General features: G+C 39.9%; 1 protein-coding gene across 3 annotated transcripts in view; it reads left to right on the top strand.

Moving 5' to 3' along the window:
* Positions 1–735: 735 nt before the first annotated feature.
* The window catches only part of LOC139376485 (cadherin-related family member 1a-like), a 160,936-nt gene continuing 146,163 nt past the window's right edge, over positions 736–15,508 (top strand). For all 3 annotated transcript variants that reach the window (XM_071119120.1, XM_071119119.1, XM_071119121.1), the window contains exons 1-5: positions 736–924; positions 1,499–1,594; positions 13,918–14,063; positions 14,266–14,316; positions 14,456–14,545. In XM_071119120.1, the coding sequence (XP_070975221.1) occupies positions 846–924; positions 1,499–1,594; positions 13,918–14,063; positions 14,266–14,316; positions 14,456–14,545 (462 nt within the window). In that variant the 5' untranslated portion in view covers positions 736–845. The remainder of the gene's footprint in view (positions 925–1,498; positions 1,595–13,917; positions 14,064–14,265; positions 14,317–14,455; positions 14,546–15,508) is intronic.

Below are 15,508 nucleotides of genomic sequence, written 5' to 3'. Positions count from 1 at the left end.
AAATCCCACTTCCTGGATGGATATTTCGCCTGCCAATTCAGTTCTGTTATACTCACAGACATTTTTTGTATACGTTTTGGAAACTTTAGAGTGTTTTCTATCCAAATCCACCAATTATATGCATATCTTAGCTTCTGGGCCTGAGTAGCAGGCAGTTTACTTTGGGCACGCTTTTCATCCGGAAGTGAAAAAGGTGCCCCCTACCTTAGCGAAGTTAAATTACAGGTTGTAACTCAAGAAAATATGAAAAACGCCAAGGGGGATGAATTATTTTGTAAGGCACTGTATCCCCACAGTGCCTTTATTCAAGCAATATTAAATATTAAATTGTAATACATTCCCACCTGCACAATTGTAGACAAACGGATTTAACATGAATTTTAATTCAGATTTTTTTACACATTAATTACACATCAATCATGCATGAATCAAGATGATGAATTACATATCAATTAAGAAATATTTATTCTTGATGTAATAGATATCTATATATTAAATACACATGAGTTAATTTTCTCATCACATTAATCAATATCTTTTTAGTCTTTTAGTGTTTTCCAGTTCAGCTCCTTCTGGGCAAGGCTCTCACAGAGTGAACACTCCCAGACCCCAAGCCCCTCTCTTGCTGACCCGCCCCCTGCCTGACAATCGGCGGTAAATGGCCTGATTGGAGAGAAGGGGGGTCTATATGCGTCTCCGGGGCTAAGACGTGTTATTGGATTAGTATGTGGGCATCTGCCTAAGCCTTCCTTCTCTAGTTCCCCGTAAAACACCTTGAAGGACACCTCGTGTACAAAACTAACTGTATTATATACCTCCACAAGCTCTTTTATTGGTGTGCTTTCATGGCTTTGCGCTCTAGGATGAAGAATGTCAAGAAGTTACATTTTTCACTGCTTCTTGTATTAGTGCATGTTTGCTTTGGTAAGTCTACCTTTTTCTTTTTGCTTCATGTATACCTGATTGGCAACTTAATTAAGCTTTGTTCTGATTGTTAATGGTTTTCAATTGCACTAGAGGGCTTTGAGAGATGGCTAGCATTTTCATAATCATACATTGTAGAGCTAAGAACCTGTTTTTCCTGTTCTGTATTTAATGCTTGCCTTTCCTCCCGTCACCTGCTTACCTGCTAGTTGCAAGTGAGTGCAATATCTTATGATTTAGTTGGATATTGTTTGAAACGCCCAAGTGATTTTGAAGAATGTAAAATTACACCACAGTACCATCAATTGTGAATACTGTATGTATTTGAAAAAAAGCTATTTTAATTACCTTTGATGGCGTGGGGAAAAGTCAAGAAAAGTGTGTATATTTTTGGGCTGGTTGACGTAACTGCGCCTGTAATCCCAGTCAAGGGATAGAGAAAGCAGAGGGGGTTAGTACAATATACCCTGCTCTGTTTATCTGACACCAACAGCTAGTGCTAAGATGTCATTAGGGGGAATTAGCAGTACAGTATAACAACAAATGGATTAGAGTCTTGGTCTATCTCTTCTAGCACAAGCAGACTACGCCCCGTTTTTCTACGATAATGGGCCCTACAGTAGCAACGGAAACCTGGCACTCTTCAGTCTAACAGAGGACACTCCTGTTGGTAAGACCTGACCCTAACCCCCACAAAAATGGCAAAATAACCGGAAATCAACTCTATATATGGTTTGATGTTAATAACATGGTAATTTAGCAAAAAATAAGTAATACATGCTCACATTCCCATTGATCGTTAGCCCGTCGTGGCTAAAGTTAGATGACGTTTGCAATGGCTGTTTAAATAAAATCAAGCCATGGATTTCAGTTTCTCCTTGCCCATAGGCAACTTTCAAGGTGAGGAACATGGCAATAAATTAACATTTTGGTCAACCAGTCACTGGCAGGTAGATAAAAAAAAAAAATTGCAGAGAAAATTATACCAACAAAACACAAAAAAACAGATGAGCATGCTTTGTTATGTTTCTAAAACAATACATGTATTACGAGTAAGAAGAAACTCATTTATGAGTAATTTATCACATTTATCAAAATATCACAGATGAGACAAACATTTTCACCTGCTCCTTTAAGGGCAGGAGGTTACCATGATAGTGTGACTTAAGTCATGTTTGTGCTTGTGAGATTGAGTCTGATTAGTAGAAGCATTGTCTTCTCTTCCCTAGCAGTTGAAACTCAAACATAGAAAAACAACCTAGCTTGTGAAGAAAAGTAGACTCTCATTTCAAGTAATTTAGAACAAATTTTAGGCCTGTGCGCAGTGTCTAAAAAATGAATCTTTGACGTGGCTCTTCCTGTGCTCACAGCCCCCAGCTAGACAGTGTATCAGTACGAGGTGGACTATATAGGATTCGTAGTTCTTTGATTTTGTGCTATTGATTTACCAGCTATGAAACAAAATGGCAGAAATACTTTGAAACAGGTACTGGAGCATTTATTCTACTATAAATGTGATCACACTTGCCTATTTTTATTCAACAATTGAAACTGGTCGCTTTCTCGTGACTTTCTTTTACAAAATAACTATGAATTAACACTTATTTTCAATTAACTGGCAACATTACAATAAGGTGTAGGACTCATTGGATTACGAGGAACAATAGCAGGTCTATTTCACTCCAGCAGCTGGCATATTCTGTCCTTTCACAATTCACCTGTGGGAACATGGCAGCTCTCAACATTCGGCAACAAAAAGATTTTGCCACTACTATCCGAGAGATTGTTTGTGAGAAAATTACCTCTGACCTTGACATGCAATTAAAACTCTTGCACTGTTAATTTCTAAAGTGGATACCTAATCAACTAAAGTGTAACATTTGGAGACAGTGGGAAATCAATCTTCTAAAAAAGAATCACTCTAAACTTATTCCTGTAAATTCAATGTGAGGGTCACAGGACTTGAAACTTCCTTCATGAGCTATCGTTTCAATGAACTGTTTGGGCAGAAGAAGCTGAGTCCCACGCCACTGATAAACATTGCACACTGCACGGGTCCTCTCCGGAATGGATGTCGTGCCTGATTGTACAAATCCCCAGTTTAGATGTCAAACACCAAATTGTTCACCTCGCAAAGGAATCGGGGCATATGCAGAAAAGAGGATCAGAATCTACCACCATCTGAATGCCGAACTGCTGAACAGAGGGCAACCTACAACTAGGTGAGATCCCAGCTACGCAATCTTAACCTGAGATCCCGGTAAAACTCATCTTGACCTTATGAAATACAAAGGATGCAGTGGAATTCTTCGAGAAGCACATCAAGCCCAACACAAAAGGGGACGAGCCGACAGATCTAGGCTAACCCCAATTTGACTGTCTCAATATTCAGGTATGCTATCCACCCACAATCATGCAGCCTAGCCTATGGCTGTGATGTGACCCTTAGCATAAGACAATGATGAGGACACCCCCTCAATTGGGTAAAAGGAACACATTATTATCATTTCTGAACATTGGACTTTGTTATTATTATATTGCCCGTGGACCAGGATATTTAGACAATGATTACTCCACACCAACTAACGAACAATGGACAATGTACACTGAGTGTACAAAACATTAGGAACACCTGCTCTTTCCATGATATAGACTGACCAGGTGAATCCAGATGAAGGCCTTATTTATATCACCTGTTATATCCACTTCAATCAGTAAAGATGGGAAGGAGACAGGTTAAAGAATAACATCCAGCCAACTTAACACAACTGTTTGAAGCATTGGAGTCAACATAGGCCAGCATCCCTGTTGACCACTTTCGACACCTTGTAGAGTCCATATCCCAACGAATTGAGGCTGTTCTGAAGGCAAAAGGGGTTGAAACTCAAAATTAGGAGAGGTTCCTAATGTTTTACACACTCAATGTATTGACACGCTATACAGACTGGAGTTGCTTCCTTGAGGGGCTACTGTCATACCCTGATCTGTTTCACCTGTCTTTGTGCTTGTCTCCACCCCCCTCCAGGTGTTGCCCATCTTCCCCATTATCCCCAGTGCATTTACACCTGTGTTCTCTGTTTGTCTGTTGCCGGTTCGTCTTGTCAAGCGTACCAACATGTTTTTTCTGTGCTCCTGTGTTCCTAGTCTCTGTTTTTTAGCCCTCCCGGTTCCGACCTTTTCTGCCTGCCCTGACACTGAGCCCTCCTGCCTGATCATTCAGCCTGTCCTGACCTCGAGCCTGCCTGCCGCCTGGTACCTTTCGGACTCTGACCTGGTTATTGAACTTCTGCCTGTCCTCAACCTTCCTATTGCCTGCCCCTTGTCTTTTAATAAATATCAGAGACTCAAACCATTTGTGTCCTTTGTCTGCATCTGGGTCTCGCCCCGTGTCGTTATAGCTACAGCGCATTGCATCCCTATGGGATAAACTGTTCAGGATAGATCGCCAGTCCCATATGGGCTACCACACAATTCAAATTTTTTCTTCCTGTTGACATTTTGTGTGCCACTCAGGTTACACTCCTGAATTTATCTCCCAGGGTTGACTTGGCCTACAGGTAATGATTTAATTATTGTGAAGATCTAGATTATAGACTGCATTTTTGCTTAATAAAAATTGAGGCTACATTATGTTTAAGGTCATTTAGATCATATTGCTAATAATAATGAGGATAATGGAACAAGAGCTATGGCTCCCACAGCCATTCCATTGACAGTTTAGGCTTGCATTCATGTTATAGTTGTCCTATTTGTTTTTCCTTTTCTATTTTTTTTTTCTTCATCACCCACCTTAATTCCTCAAGTCTGCTTAACTTTAAAGGTGGATGATGGGTGCATGTGGGTTCTGCTTTTTGTTTCACATCCATGGGCTTATTAACAGTAAAGATAACAATTTAAATAATTAATAATACTTTTTTTACCATGGCAATACTAGCTATTCTCTCTTGGAAGTTGAAAGGCCTAAACTTCTTTATTAAATGTTCCAACTGTCCTGATAACCTAGCAAGAAGCCATGTTCATATAGCAATGCTCCAAGAAACACACCTGCTCCAAAAGGACTCACATAGAATAGAGAACCATTTGTACAAACTGGCTGCTTTTTCCATCAGCCTCAAACAAAACTAAAGGTGTAATCATAATGATACATAAGAAACTCAGAATTGGGGCCTCCCGGGTGGCGCAGTGGTTAAGGGCGCTGTACTGCAGCGCCAGCTGTGCCATCAGAGTCCCTGGGTTCGCGCCAAGGCTCTGTTGTAACCGGCTGCGACCAGGAGGTCCGTGGGGCGACGCACAATTGGCCTAGCGTCGTCCGGGTTAGGGAGGGCTTGGTCGGTAGGGATGTCCTTGTCTCATTGCGCACCAGCGACTCCTGTGGCGGGCCGGGCGCAGTGTGCGCTAACCAAGGTTGCCAGGTGCACGGTGTAGCCTCTGACACATTGGTGCGGCTGGCTTCTGGGTTGGATGCACGTTGTATTAAGAAGCAGTGCGGCTGGTTGGCATGACTTTCAACCTTCGTCTCTCCCGAGCCCGTACGGGAGTTGTAGCGATGAGACAAGATAGGTAGCTACTACAACAATTGGATACCACGAAAAAGGGGTAAAAAAAAAAATATCCGAATTACCATATTGGGAAAAGGCGAAGACCAAGAAGGCAGAAATACTTTCCTCAAATGTATCCATAATGGAAAGAAAATTGCCTTTATTTATTATTATTATTATTATTTATTTATTATTGACACTTACCAGTAAACGGGTGTGATCATTCTACAGTGGTCCCTGCAGCGGGTGCGATTAGAACGCTTCAGCGTTTGAGTTGGCCACACTGTTTTTTCAAGGAAACATTTTGCACAAACATAGTTCTTACAAAGTAATGTCCTGAACGTGACCAGTTTGTTTTTAGATGCAATTTTCAGAAATTCACAGAAACGGCAACACAATCATCCAAACTGGAAAATGTAGGGTGCATTAGTCCTAGTGCTAACTGAGGAAAGAGGTTATATTTAGCTAACTCTCGGCTGACAGAAGCCACAATTTGAAATAGCTAATAGCAATTACTATTTACAATTCACCACATCACGGGTGAGCTCACCATTGATAAAAATAATTGAGTAAAACACTTCCTAAAAATGAAAAGTAATCGATGGATAGTTTCTGAGAAAAACCATGTTCTTTTTTTCTTTAAATCAAACAAAGATTAGAAGAGGAGACGAGACGAGATGAGTTTTGTCACAAATTTCTTAACAAACTTTAGTTTCAGCAAGTCGGTTAGGACATCTACTTTGTGCATGACACAAGTAATTTGTCCAACTATTGTTTACAGACAGAATATTTCACTTATAATTCACTGTATCACAATTCCAGTGGGTTAGAAGTTAACATACAAAATGTTGACTGTGCCTTTACACAGGTTGGAAAATTCCAGAAAATGATGTCATGGCTTTTCAGCTGTGCTAACATAATTGCAAAAGGGTTTTGTAATGATCAATTAGCCTTTTAAAATGCTAAACTTGGATTAGCTAACACAATGTGCCATTGGATTACAGGAGAGATGGTTGCTGATGATGGGCCTCTGTACGCCTATGTAGATATTCCATAAAAAATCGTCCGTTTCCAGCTACAATAGTCAATTACAACATTAACAATGTCTACACTGTATTTCTGATCAATTTAATGTTATTTTAAGGGACAAAAAATGTGCTTTTCTTTCAAAAACATTTCTAAGTGACCCGAAACTTTTGAATGGAAGTGTAATTCTAAAGCAAAAAAGTACACCTTCTACGCAAAGAGGCATAAATCATTCTCACAAATCGATTTCATACTATTATCTACACCTCTATTTTCTTTCATAAGGGAACAATTTGGAATTTCCCATATGATTGATGAGGATTTCCATATGGCAAATGTACGGTCCCTTACTAGATGCCCGCGAGTGTTATAAAAATAGGCCGATGGCCTCAGGTCGTGCACCAGGGCCCGCTCTTCTGGGAAGTCATCGAATGAAGTCCCTCGGACATTTGGTTTCCGTTTTATAACATTTTACATATTTCATCATTTTTCCGCCGTACCAGATAATTCCACCAGATAGCTGCTTTTTGCAAATGGACAAAACACCACCAAAGTGACATGGTCATTTCTCCTAAACAGAAAAGAGTTTGAAGACAAAACTCGGTGAGCACGGGTTGGGGCAAATGGGCTTTTAGCCCAGAAACAATATGGCATTGAGGCCTCCATTCTTTTTGAGTTTAGGCCCATTTTCTGGGATTAAAGGTCAAAAATGGTAATAGAGCACTTGATGGCTTGACGTCAAAGTACATGAACCTACGGTGTCAGGAAAAAGACAACAGCCATTTATCTATCGTTATTTAACCTGTTAAGCGCACCCGAGACGCAGACGTCTCATCTAGCCACCTGGAAATGCACATGCGCTACGCTAAATGCTAATAGCACTCGTTAAAACTCAAACGTTCATTAAAACACACATGCAGGGTATTGAATTAAAGCTACACTCGTTGTGAATCTAGCCAACAAGTCAGATTTTTAAAATGCTTTTCGGCGAAAGCATGAGAAGCTATTATCTGATAGCATGCAACACCCCAAAATGCCTGATGGCGACGTAAACAAAAGAATTAGCGTAGCCGGCGCTACACAAATAGCAGAAATAAAATATAAAACATTCATTACCTTTGACGAGCTTCTTTCTTGGCACTCCTATATGCCCCATAAACATCACTATTGGGTCTTTTTTTCGATTAAATCGGTCCATATATACCCAAAATAGCCATCTATGGAAACTGTGTAATTCAGAAAAAAAATTGTTTCAAAACGCGGCGTCATTTTTTAAAATTAAAAAAGTTGACGATAAACTTTCACAAAACACTTCGAAATACTTTTGTAATCCAACTTTAGGTATTAGTAAACGTTAATAATCTAACAAATTGATCACGGGCGATGTGTATTCAATAGCTCCACGTCTTGAAATCATGGTCGGAAATTTCTCCTCAAAAACATCCTGTCGGAGACCGGAAGAAATGGGCTCCCTCTCACTCGTTTGACCAAGAAACAAAGCCCAGGCAAATGCCAAGACTGGCGACATCGTGTGGAAGCTGTAGGACTTGCAATCTCAGCCCCATTTAATTTGGTGTCCCTTAAACAATACATGCAAGTGGCGCATTGATATTTTTTCCAGTTTTCAGTGATCAGTTTTTCTTGCGCTTTTCGATGAAACACACGCTCTGTTATAGTGATTTAACCAGTTTTAGAAACGTGAGAGTGTTTTCTATCCACACATACTAATCATATGCATATACTATATTCCTGGCATGAGTAGCAGGACGCTGAAATGTTGCACGATTTTTAACAGAATGTTCGAAAAAGTAGGGGGTGGCCTTAAGATTAAGAGAAATCGTGCAATGTACAATTGGTGATGGTTAAAGAAATGTTGTTGGTTTTTCCAGTTCCAGTTGCGGCATGTTCAGACGAATCTGTTCAGGAGAGTTTCGGAGCTCTGTGATTTCTGTGATTTTCTGTGATTTTCTGAACTCACACAGTTAATGGGGAGTGACACAAAGTGAGGCTTATACGTAGACACACATGGTGTGCAATAGTTACCTGCGTTCAAACTATCAAAGAACCGTCAGACCTAGAGCTCTGAAACTTTGTATACATGTTCTAGAGCCTAATTTGATAGTACACAGTGAGTTATGTGGCTCTATTAGGTTCTCAGGCCGAGAAACAGTCTTGTATATTTGCAATGACTTCAATTAATTTTGACCATCAGGAAAATGACGGCATTTAGAAAAGTCCCAGAGTAACAAGACTAGGTGCATTGAAACCATTTCCGCCCATTGAAACGGACCCTAAAGTTTCTGTCCGATAGCTAATTCAGGGACACCGTAGCAACATCTGGGAAAAGTGGATTTTCAGCAATAATTAAGGTCGCTGCTCGCGCTCCGAATGACCTATCGAGCCGAAACTCGGGATTCAGGGTCACCTCAGCTAGGCCTACACACAATGTCAGAACTGGACCCGAAGCTAGAACGTAACTACATGTTTTTAAGTTTTTAAAATTTAATAGCGTTGTGAATTTTGGGCCTGCTCTAAAATATGTGATTTTTGGCTTCTAAACGAGTTGGACAAAGTGGGTTTGGTGTCAGTATGTACCAGTTTGGTATCAGAATGCTATCTTATTGACTGATGTACGCTGACTTGGTGGCTGACTTTGTCAATTTGCAATAAGTTTAAAATGTGCTGAACCATTACCAAAATGACAGACTGAAATCAATACTAAAAGTGTTGGCCAATGGCATCATCGTAGTTTCTAGGCCGTGCCGAGTTCATGGAGACGCCCCACTTGACCGTAGCTCGCTCTGTCTGACTGCAGCGACCGTGCAAATAACAGGCCCATAACGAAGCCTGACCTAAATTTGAGATGCTTTTGGGTGACAGCGGCAGAACCGTTAAGGCTAGAAGCATAATTCAACCAGAGGAACGTTCCTAAGGACCTCCCAATCTCTGCAAGCCTAACCTTGACCGTGTGGAATTAACCCTTAACAGTGAAAGCAGGGTGTTTTAATCTAGCAGTTTACAATGACATCTCTCCACGTAGGAATACATTGCCTGCTGCCCTGACTTCAACCTGAAGCCTATGGGGGTTATGAATGCCATATCAAACTGTCTTTGATGAAAATTCATCAGGCCACTATGAGGACTACCTGTGTGGATTCTAAGCTTCCTGGAGCAACCGGAAGTGGTTAAATTCACCCTAAAAAAGTTTTGATTTTACCAACCTGCAGTTAGGTAAAAACACTGCATTCAACCCTCTGTAAATCAGTCAGTTCTTAACGTAAAGACTTGAAACTTGGGATTCTGTAAAGGCCTACCCCGATGAGGATATGACTTTACTTTCAGCTTCCTGTGCCAACCGGAAGTGCCTTAAATTGGGGTCATAGCGGCTATTTCGAAGGGTTAAAAAGGTCACATCTTTCCAAAATGAACTTAAATCAGTAATTTCTCCCAACAGATGTCCAAGGAAAACTCTCACACACACTCACAGCAAGGATGACTTTACAGTGTGGGGCTTACAGACACACAGAGCCTGCAATAGATACTGGCGTTCGCACCATTAAAGAACCGTCAGACCTAGAGCTCGGAAACTTAAATTAAGCTCTAGAACAGATTTCTAAGTCAATAGTGCACGGTGAGTTATGTGTCTCCAGATGAGAAATAGCCTCAACCGTTTGCAATGACCTCAATTCGTTTTAAACATTGCGAAAATTATGACATTTAGAAAAGGTGCCTTAAATTGGGGTCATAGCGGCTATTTCGAAGGGTTAAAAAGGTCACATCTTTCCAAAATGAACTTAAATCAGTAATTTCTCCCAACAGATGTCCAAGGAAAACTCTCACACACACTCACAGCAAGGATGACTTTACAGTGTGGGGCTTACAGACACACAGAGCCTGCAATAGATACTGGCGTTCGCACCATTAAAGAACCGTCAGACCTAGAGCTCGGAAACTTAAATTAAGCTCTAGAACAGATTTCTAAGTCAATAGTGCACGGTGAGTTATGTGTCTCCAGATGAGAAATAGCCTCAACCGTTTGCAATGACCTCAATTCGTTTTAAACATTGCGAAAATTATGACATTTAGAAAAGGCCCAGAATCACAAGACTAGGTGCATTGAGACCACTTCAGCCCATAGAGACAGACCGTACAGGTTCTGTCAGATAGCTCATTCAGGGACCACATGGCAACGCACAAAAAAACATTATTTTCAGTACTAATTACTGCTCGGCCTCCGAATGACCAATCGAGCCAAAACTTGGGATTCGGGGTCGCCTCAGCTAGACCTACACATAATGTCAGAACTGGAGCTGTAGCTAGAATGTAACTATGTATTTTAAGTTTTTACTATGGTTTAAACTGAAGGCGTGTGAATATTGGGCCTGCTCTGAAATATGTGATAGTTGGATTCTAAATGTGTTGGACAAAGTGGGTTTGGTGTAGGTATGTATCAGTTTGGTGTCAGAATGATATCTTATTGACTGATGGATGCTGACTTGATTGCTGACTTTTGTCCATTTGCAATAAGTTTAAGCGATGGAGAGGAACATCCATCATTGCTCGGCATTCAATGGGCCAGTCAATTGGGCATTTCTGCAGTATATTAGAGCATGTCAAATTCGTGATGGTAAATATCCATTGTAAGACATTGCAAAAGGACAGTCGAGCACCTGGTTACCTGAACGGGTTACCAGTAGCAAATTTTTGAAATTATTTTTAATGCCTTTAGGGGGTGCAAGGGGTCTATGGCCGTGTAGGGAGCACCTCCCCCCCACCTGTGCCCAACCAATAGAGGGCACCCCTGGTCAATTTGGATGTTTTCCAAAAAAAAAAAAAAATTTAAACTCCCACTTCTCTCTCATTGCACCAATGAGTGATGGAGAGGAACCACTATCACTGCTCGACCATCCCGAGCTCAACGGGCCAGTCAATTAGGCATTTTTGCAGTATAGTAGAACATGTCAAATTTGTGATGGTAAATGCCCCTTGTAAGACATTGCAAATAGACGGTACATTTGCAATGTTTTTAATGAGAGATTTACCATCACCAAATGGACATGCTGAAATCAACACCAACGAGCGATGGAAAGGAACCACTATCACTACCTGGGCATCCCGAGATCAACGGGCCGGTCAATTGGGCATTTCTGCAGTATATTAGAGCATGTCAAATTCGTGATGGTAAATGCCCATTGTCAGACATGGTAATCTGAACGGGTTATCAGCCACACATTTTTTAAATGGTTTTAATGCCTTTAGGGGGATGCAATGGGTCCATGGCCGGGTAGGGAGCACTCCCAACCCATGCCCATCCAATAGGGGGCATTTTGGATGTTTTCCAAAAAATCTTTAAAAAACGTCAGAGTCCCACTTCTCTCTCATTGCACCAAATTCTTACTTCCTATGACTTCCTATGATCAAACATGACAAATAGACCATCTAGGTTGATTCAGGGCTTAACATAGTGATATATATAATTTGGTTAGTATAAATGCCATTTGGACATGGTTCACTGACTTTTGGGTTCAGAAGCCGACTTCCTATGATCATATATGGCAAGTGGACATAACATCCTGATTTGGTACTTTCAATACTTATGAATGACATTTGGACAGGTCTTATGCCATTTGGATATGGTTCACTAACTTTTGGGTTCGGAGGCTGACTTCCTATGATTATATATTGCAAATGGACAAAACATATGCCTTATGGACAAACTCAATAAAATAAGACAACGGTATGTTCATACGGCTATTACATATGTATAATTGTCAAAATATATATATTTTTTTTAAATGGTCCAGAAAGCACTTTTTTAGAGGGTGTTGAATATTTTTAAATTGTAGATTTTCTAAATTTGACCCTTGGGTCTTGACTTTGTGACCATTTGCAATATGAAAATCTACGGCAGAGCACACTCGCCATCTTTGGGATTTTTGTTGTATGACACTTGGCATTTGCCATATGCCACTTGCCATATGGTTTGGATGAAATGCTGTCCGTTTGAGTGGTATTTATGATTGAGTATATGCTTCTATTGGCTAGTCTCCCTTGCCCTTTTAATACAATCAAAGTTCCTTGTGTTGTCAGGGAGCAACTGCCTTTTATTTAAAAGACAAATAAGAATATTGTTACTGAATGCAGCTTGTGTGTGCTTTGTGCTTCCTCACCCTGTTCAAATTATCAAAAGAAATAATGCTGGTTAGTGAAACTGGACTGGTGTCTGATGGCCCTGTGTTTTCCATGGTGGAATTAGAACCCTTCTTTTATGGAGTAAATCAAAGCACAAGAGAATGTGAGATGTTATCGATAATAAATCAATTGGTTTCATGCATTTGTCTGTGTGTGTGTGTGTGTGTGTGTGTGTGTGTGTGTGTGTGTGTGTGTGTGTGTGTGTGTGTGTGTGTGTGTGTGTGTGTGTGTGTGTGTGTGTCTAAATGTGATTGTATTTCGTCATATCGCATACATTTGTGATATCAGACAGGATAAGGACAACAAAGTCAAGATATTGGAGTGGCCATCATAGTCCTGACCACAATCCTATAGAAAATGTGTGGGTAGAACTGAAAAAGCGTGTGCGAGCAAGGTCTACAAACCTGTCTCAGTTACACCTGCTCTGTCAGGGGGAACTTATTTTGTGAAGCTGGTGGAAAGCTACCCGAAAAGTTTGACCCAAGTTCAACAATTTAAAGGCAATGCTACCAAATAGTAATTGAGTGAATGTTAACTTCTGACCCATGTGATGGAATGTGATGAAACAAATAAAAGCTGAAGTAAATCATTCTCTCTCCTATTATTCTGACATTTCACATTCTTAAAATAAAGTGGTGATCCTAACTGACCTAAGACAGTGAATTGTGAAAAACTGAGTTTAAAAGTATTTGGCTAAGGTGTATGTAAACTTCCGACTTCAACTGTACATAGAACAGAAAATACTGTCAATTGTTGGCACGAGCTGCCTACATTGTAGATCTGCAACATTTCACTATCCGCTGTGCTTCCAGTAGGATACTGTAAATTCTAGAAAATACAGCATTTTGCTGTAGTCAGGTGTTCCAGTAAAATGCTGTAAATTTTCTGTAAATCTACAGTAATTTACTGGCTTCTGTGCTGCCAGTAATTTACTGTAAAAGTTACAGGATTTGTTTTACAGTATGTATGACAATTATTTTGAGGGGGGAAAAGCCGATGAGATGAGCCAATGACATGCTTTTACTGGGATGACATTTTTGACAATTATTGTTTTAGACTTTTCCCCCCAAAACGGTGGACCTTCCTCCTCTTCCTCCCTGCCAGTGCCTAAGACTTGACTTTATCTACAGAAACAAACCTATCCAATTCCCCAAGTGTTTGTCAGTTTTTTTTCTACAACCACAGCTTAGATTGAGAATGTAGCGTCTTATGAAATTATTATACATTTGCTCCTCAGGCACAGAGATCTATACTCTCAATGGCACCGACCCGGAAGGCCAAGAGGTGAGGTATGGGTTGAGCTTTGAACCCGGTGCCAAAGAATACTTCAGAGTGGAGCCCAAGTCTGGAAACATAACTCTGGTGGAACAACTGGACAGAGAGGTATACCTTATATCAACATATAGCATATACAGTTTGATTGTTTTCTGATTGGTTCATATGAAATATATTATATATGAGTATAATATATATATCCTAGTCTGATGAGCAGCTTTCATTCACATTCAGTGGCCTCAAAATGTCTTGAATTTAGTTTTCATTTACTACTGTATTTTGAGAGATGTTATTTTCTCTGCCACTAAAGATTTTAGATTCTATTGAAGTTCTTGTCAGTATCACAGATGGCAGAAGTAAGGTAAGCATATTCAGTTATGCTTGGTTTAAATACGTAAACCAAATGAAATATAATACAAAATATATATATTATAGACACTATAAATTATCTGTCAATCATAAATAATATGTCACTGAATTCCCTGTCTCTCTTGTTGCAGGTCACTGAAAAGGTCACAGTGTTTGTCATGGATGCCAATGATGAACGACCAGTGTTCAAAAACCTGCCCTCCTTTTTGGATGTTCCAGAGGTAAGACATTGTGGCCTTCATATAAAAAGTGTTTTAATTTCAGTGTTTTTAAAACTTCTTAGAGCTAGGCGTCTAGCGGGACAACTTCCTTTGAAACTGCAGGGCGCGCAATTCAAATAAATAATCATAAATATTATGGATTTTAAAAATGTATGTACATTTAAGTGTCTTTTATATCGGCTGAAAGCTTAAATTCTTGTTAATCTAACTGCACTGCCCGATTCACAGTAGCTATTACAGCGAAAACATGCCATGCGATTGTTTGAGGACGGCACCCCACATCAAAATATTTTTCCACCGGCACATGTTTCATACATTCACATATAACGATTAAATATTCACTTACTTTCTAAAAATCTTCTTCTGATTTGTCATCCAAATGGTCCCAGCTATAACATGTAGTGTCGTTTTGTTAGATAAAAGTTAGATCTACCCATAAACTTTGTTTCAACAAGTCAAAATATGTTTCTATTTCCTACTCAGATACCATAAAAAGTAATCAAACTATAATATTTATTTATTGAAAAAGTATGTTCAATAGGAAACCGATTTTAGCAGGTGCATAATGTCTTCATGACGCACGCAAACATGAATTTTCAGATGCATTTTCTCCTACCATATCTATTGTGTTATATTATCCTACATCATTTTAACATTTCTACAAACTTCAAAGTGTTTTCTTTCCAATGGTACTAATTATATGCATATCCTGGCTTCAGGGCCTGAGCTACAGTCAGTTTACTTTGGGTACGTCCTTCAGACAGGAAATGGAGAAAAAAGGGGCCTAGCCCTTATTAATTAAAATACAACAGTCGGTATACAATGCTTCCCAAAGTGGGATTTGCACAGCTATACTACACTGGACATGATGTCCAGGTTTTTGGGCTATGCTGTACAGAAAGACAAAAAAAAACTGCATAGATCAGCATAAGCTGGCCAACCGCATATGCTGGTGACTAGTGC

The sequence above is a fragment of the Oncorhynchus clarkii genome, chromosome 20 (assembly GCF_045791955.1).
Source record: "Oncorhynchus clarkii lewisi isolate Uvic-CL-2024 chromosome 20, UVic_Ocla_1.0, whole genome shotgun sequence".
NCBI classification, from domain to species: Eukaryota; Metazoa; Chordata; class Actinopteri; order Salmoniformes; family Salmonidae; genus Oncorhynchus; species Oncorhynchus clarkii.
The sequence above is the reverse complement of the archived record's forward strand: the minus strand, read 5'-3'. Positions and strand labels throughout refer to the sequence as shown.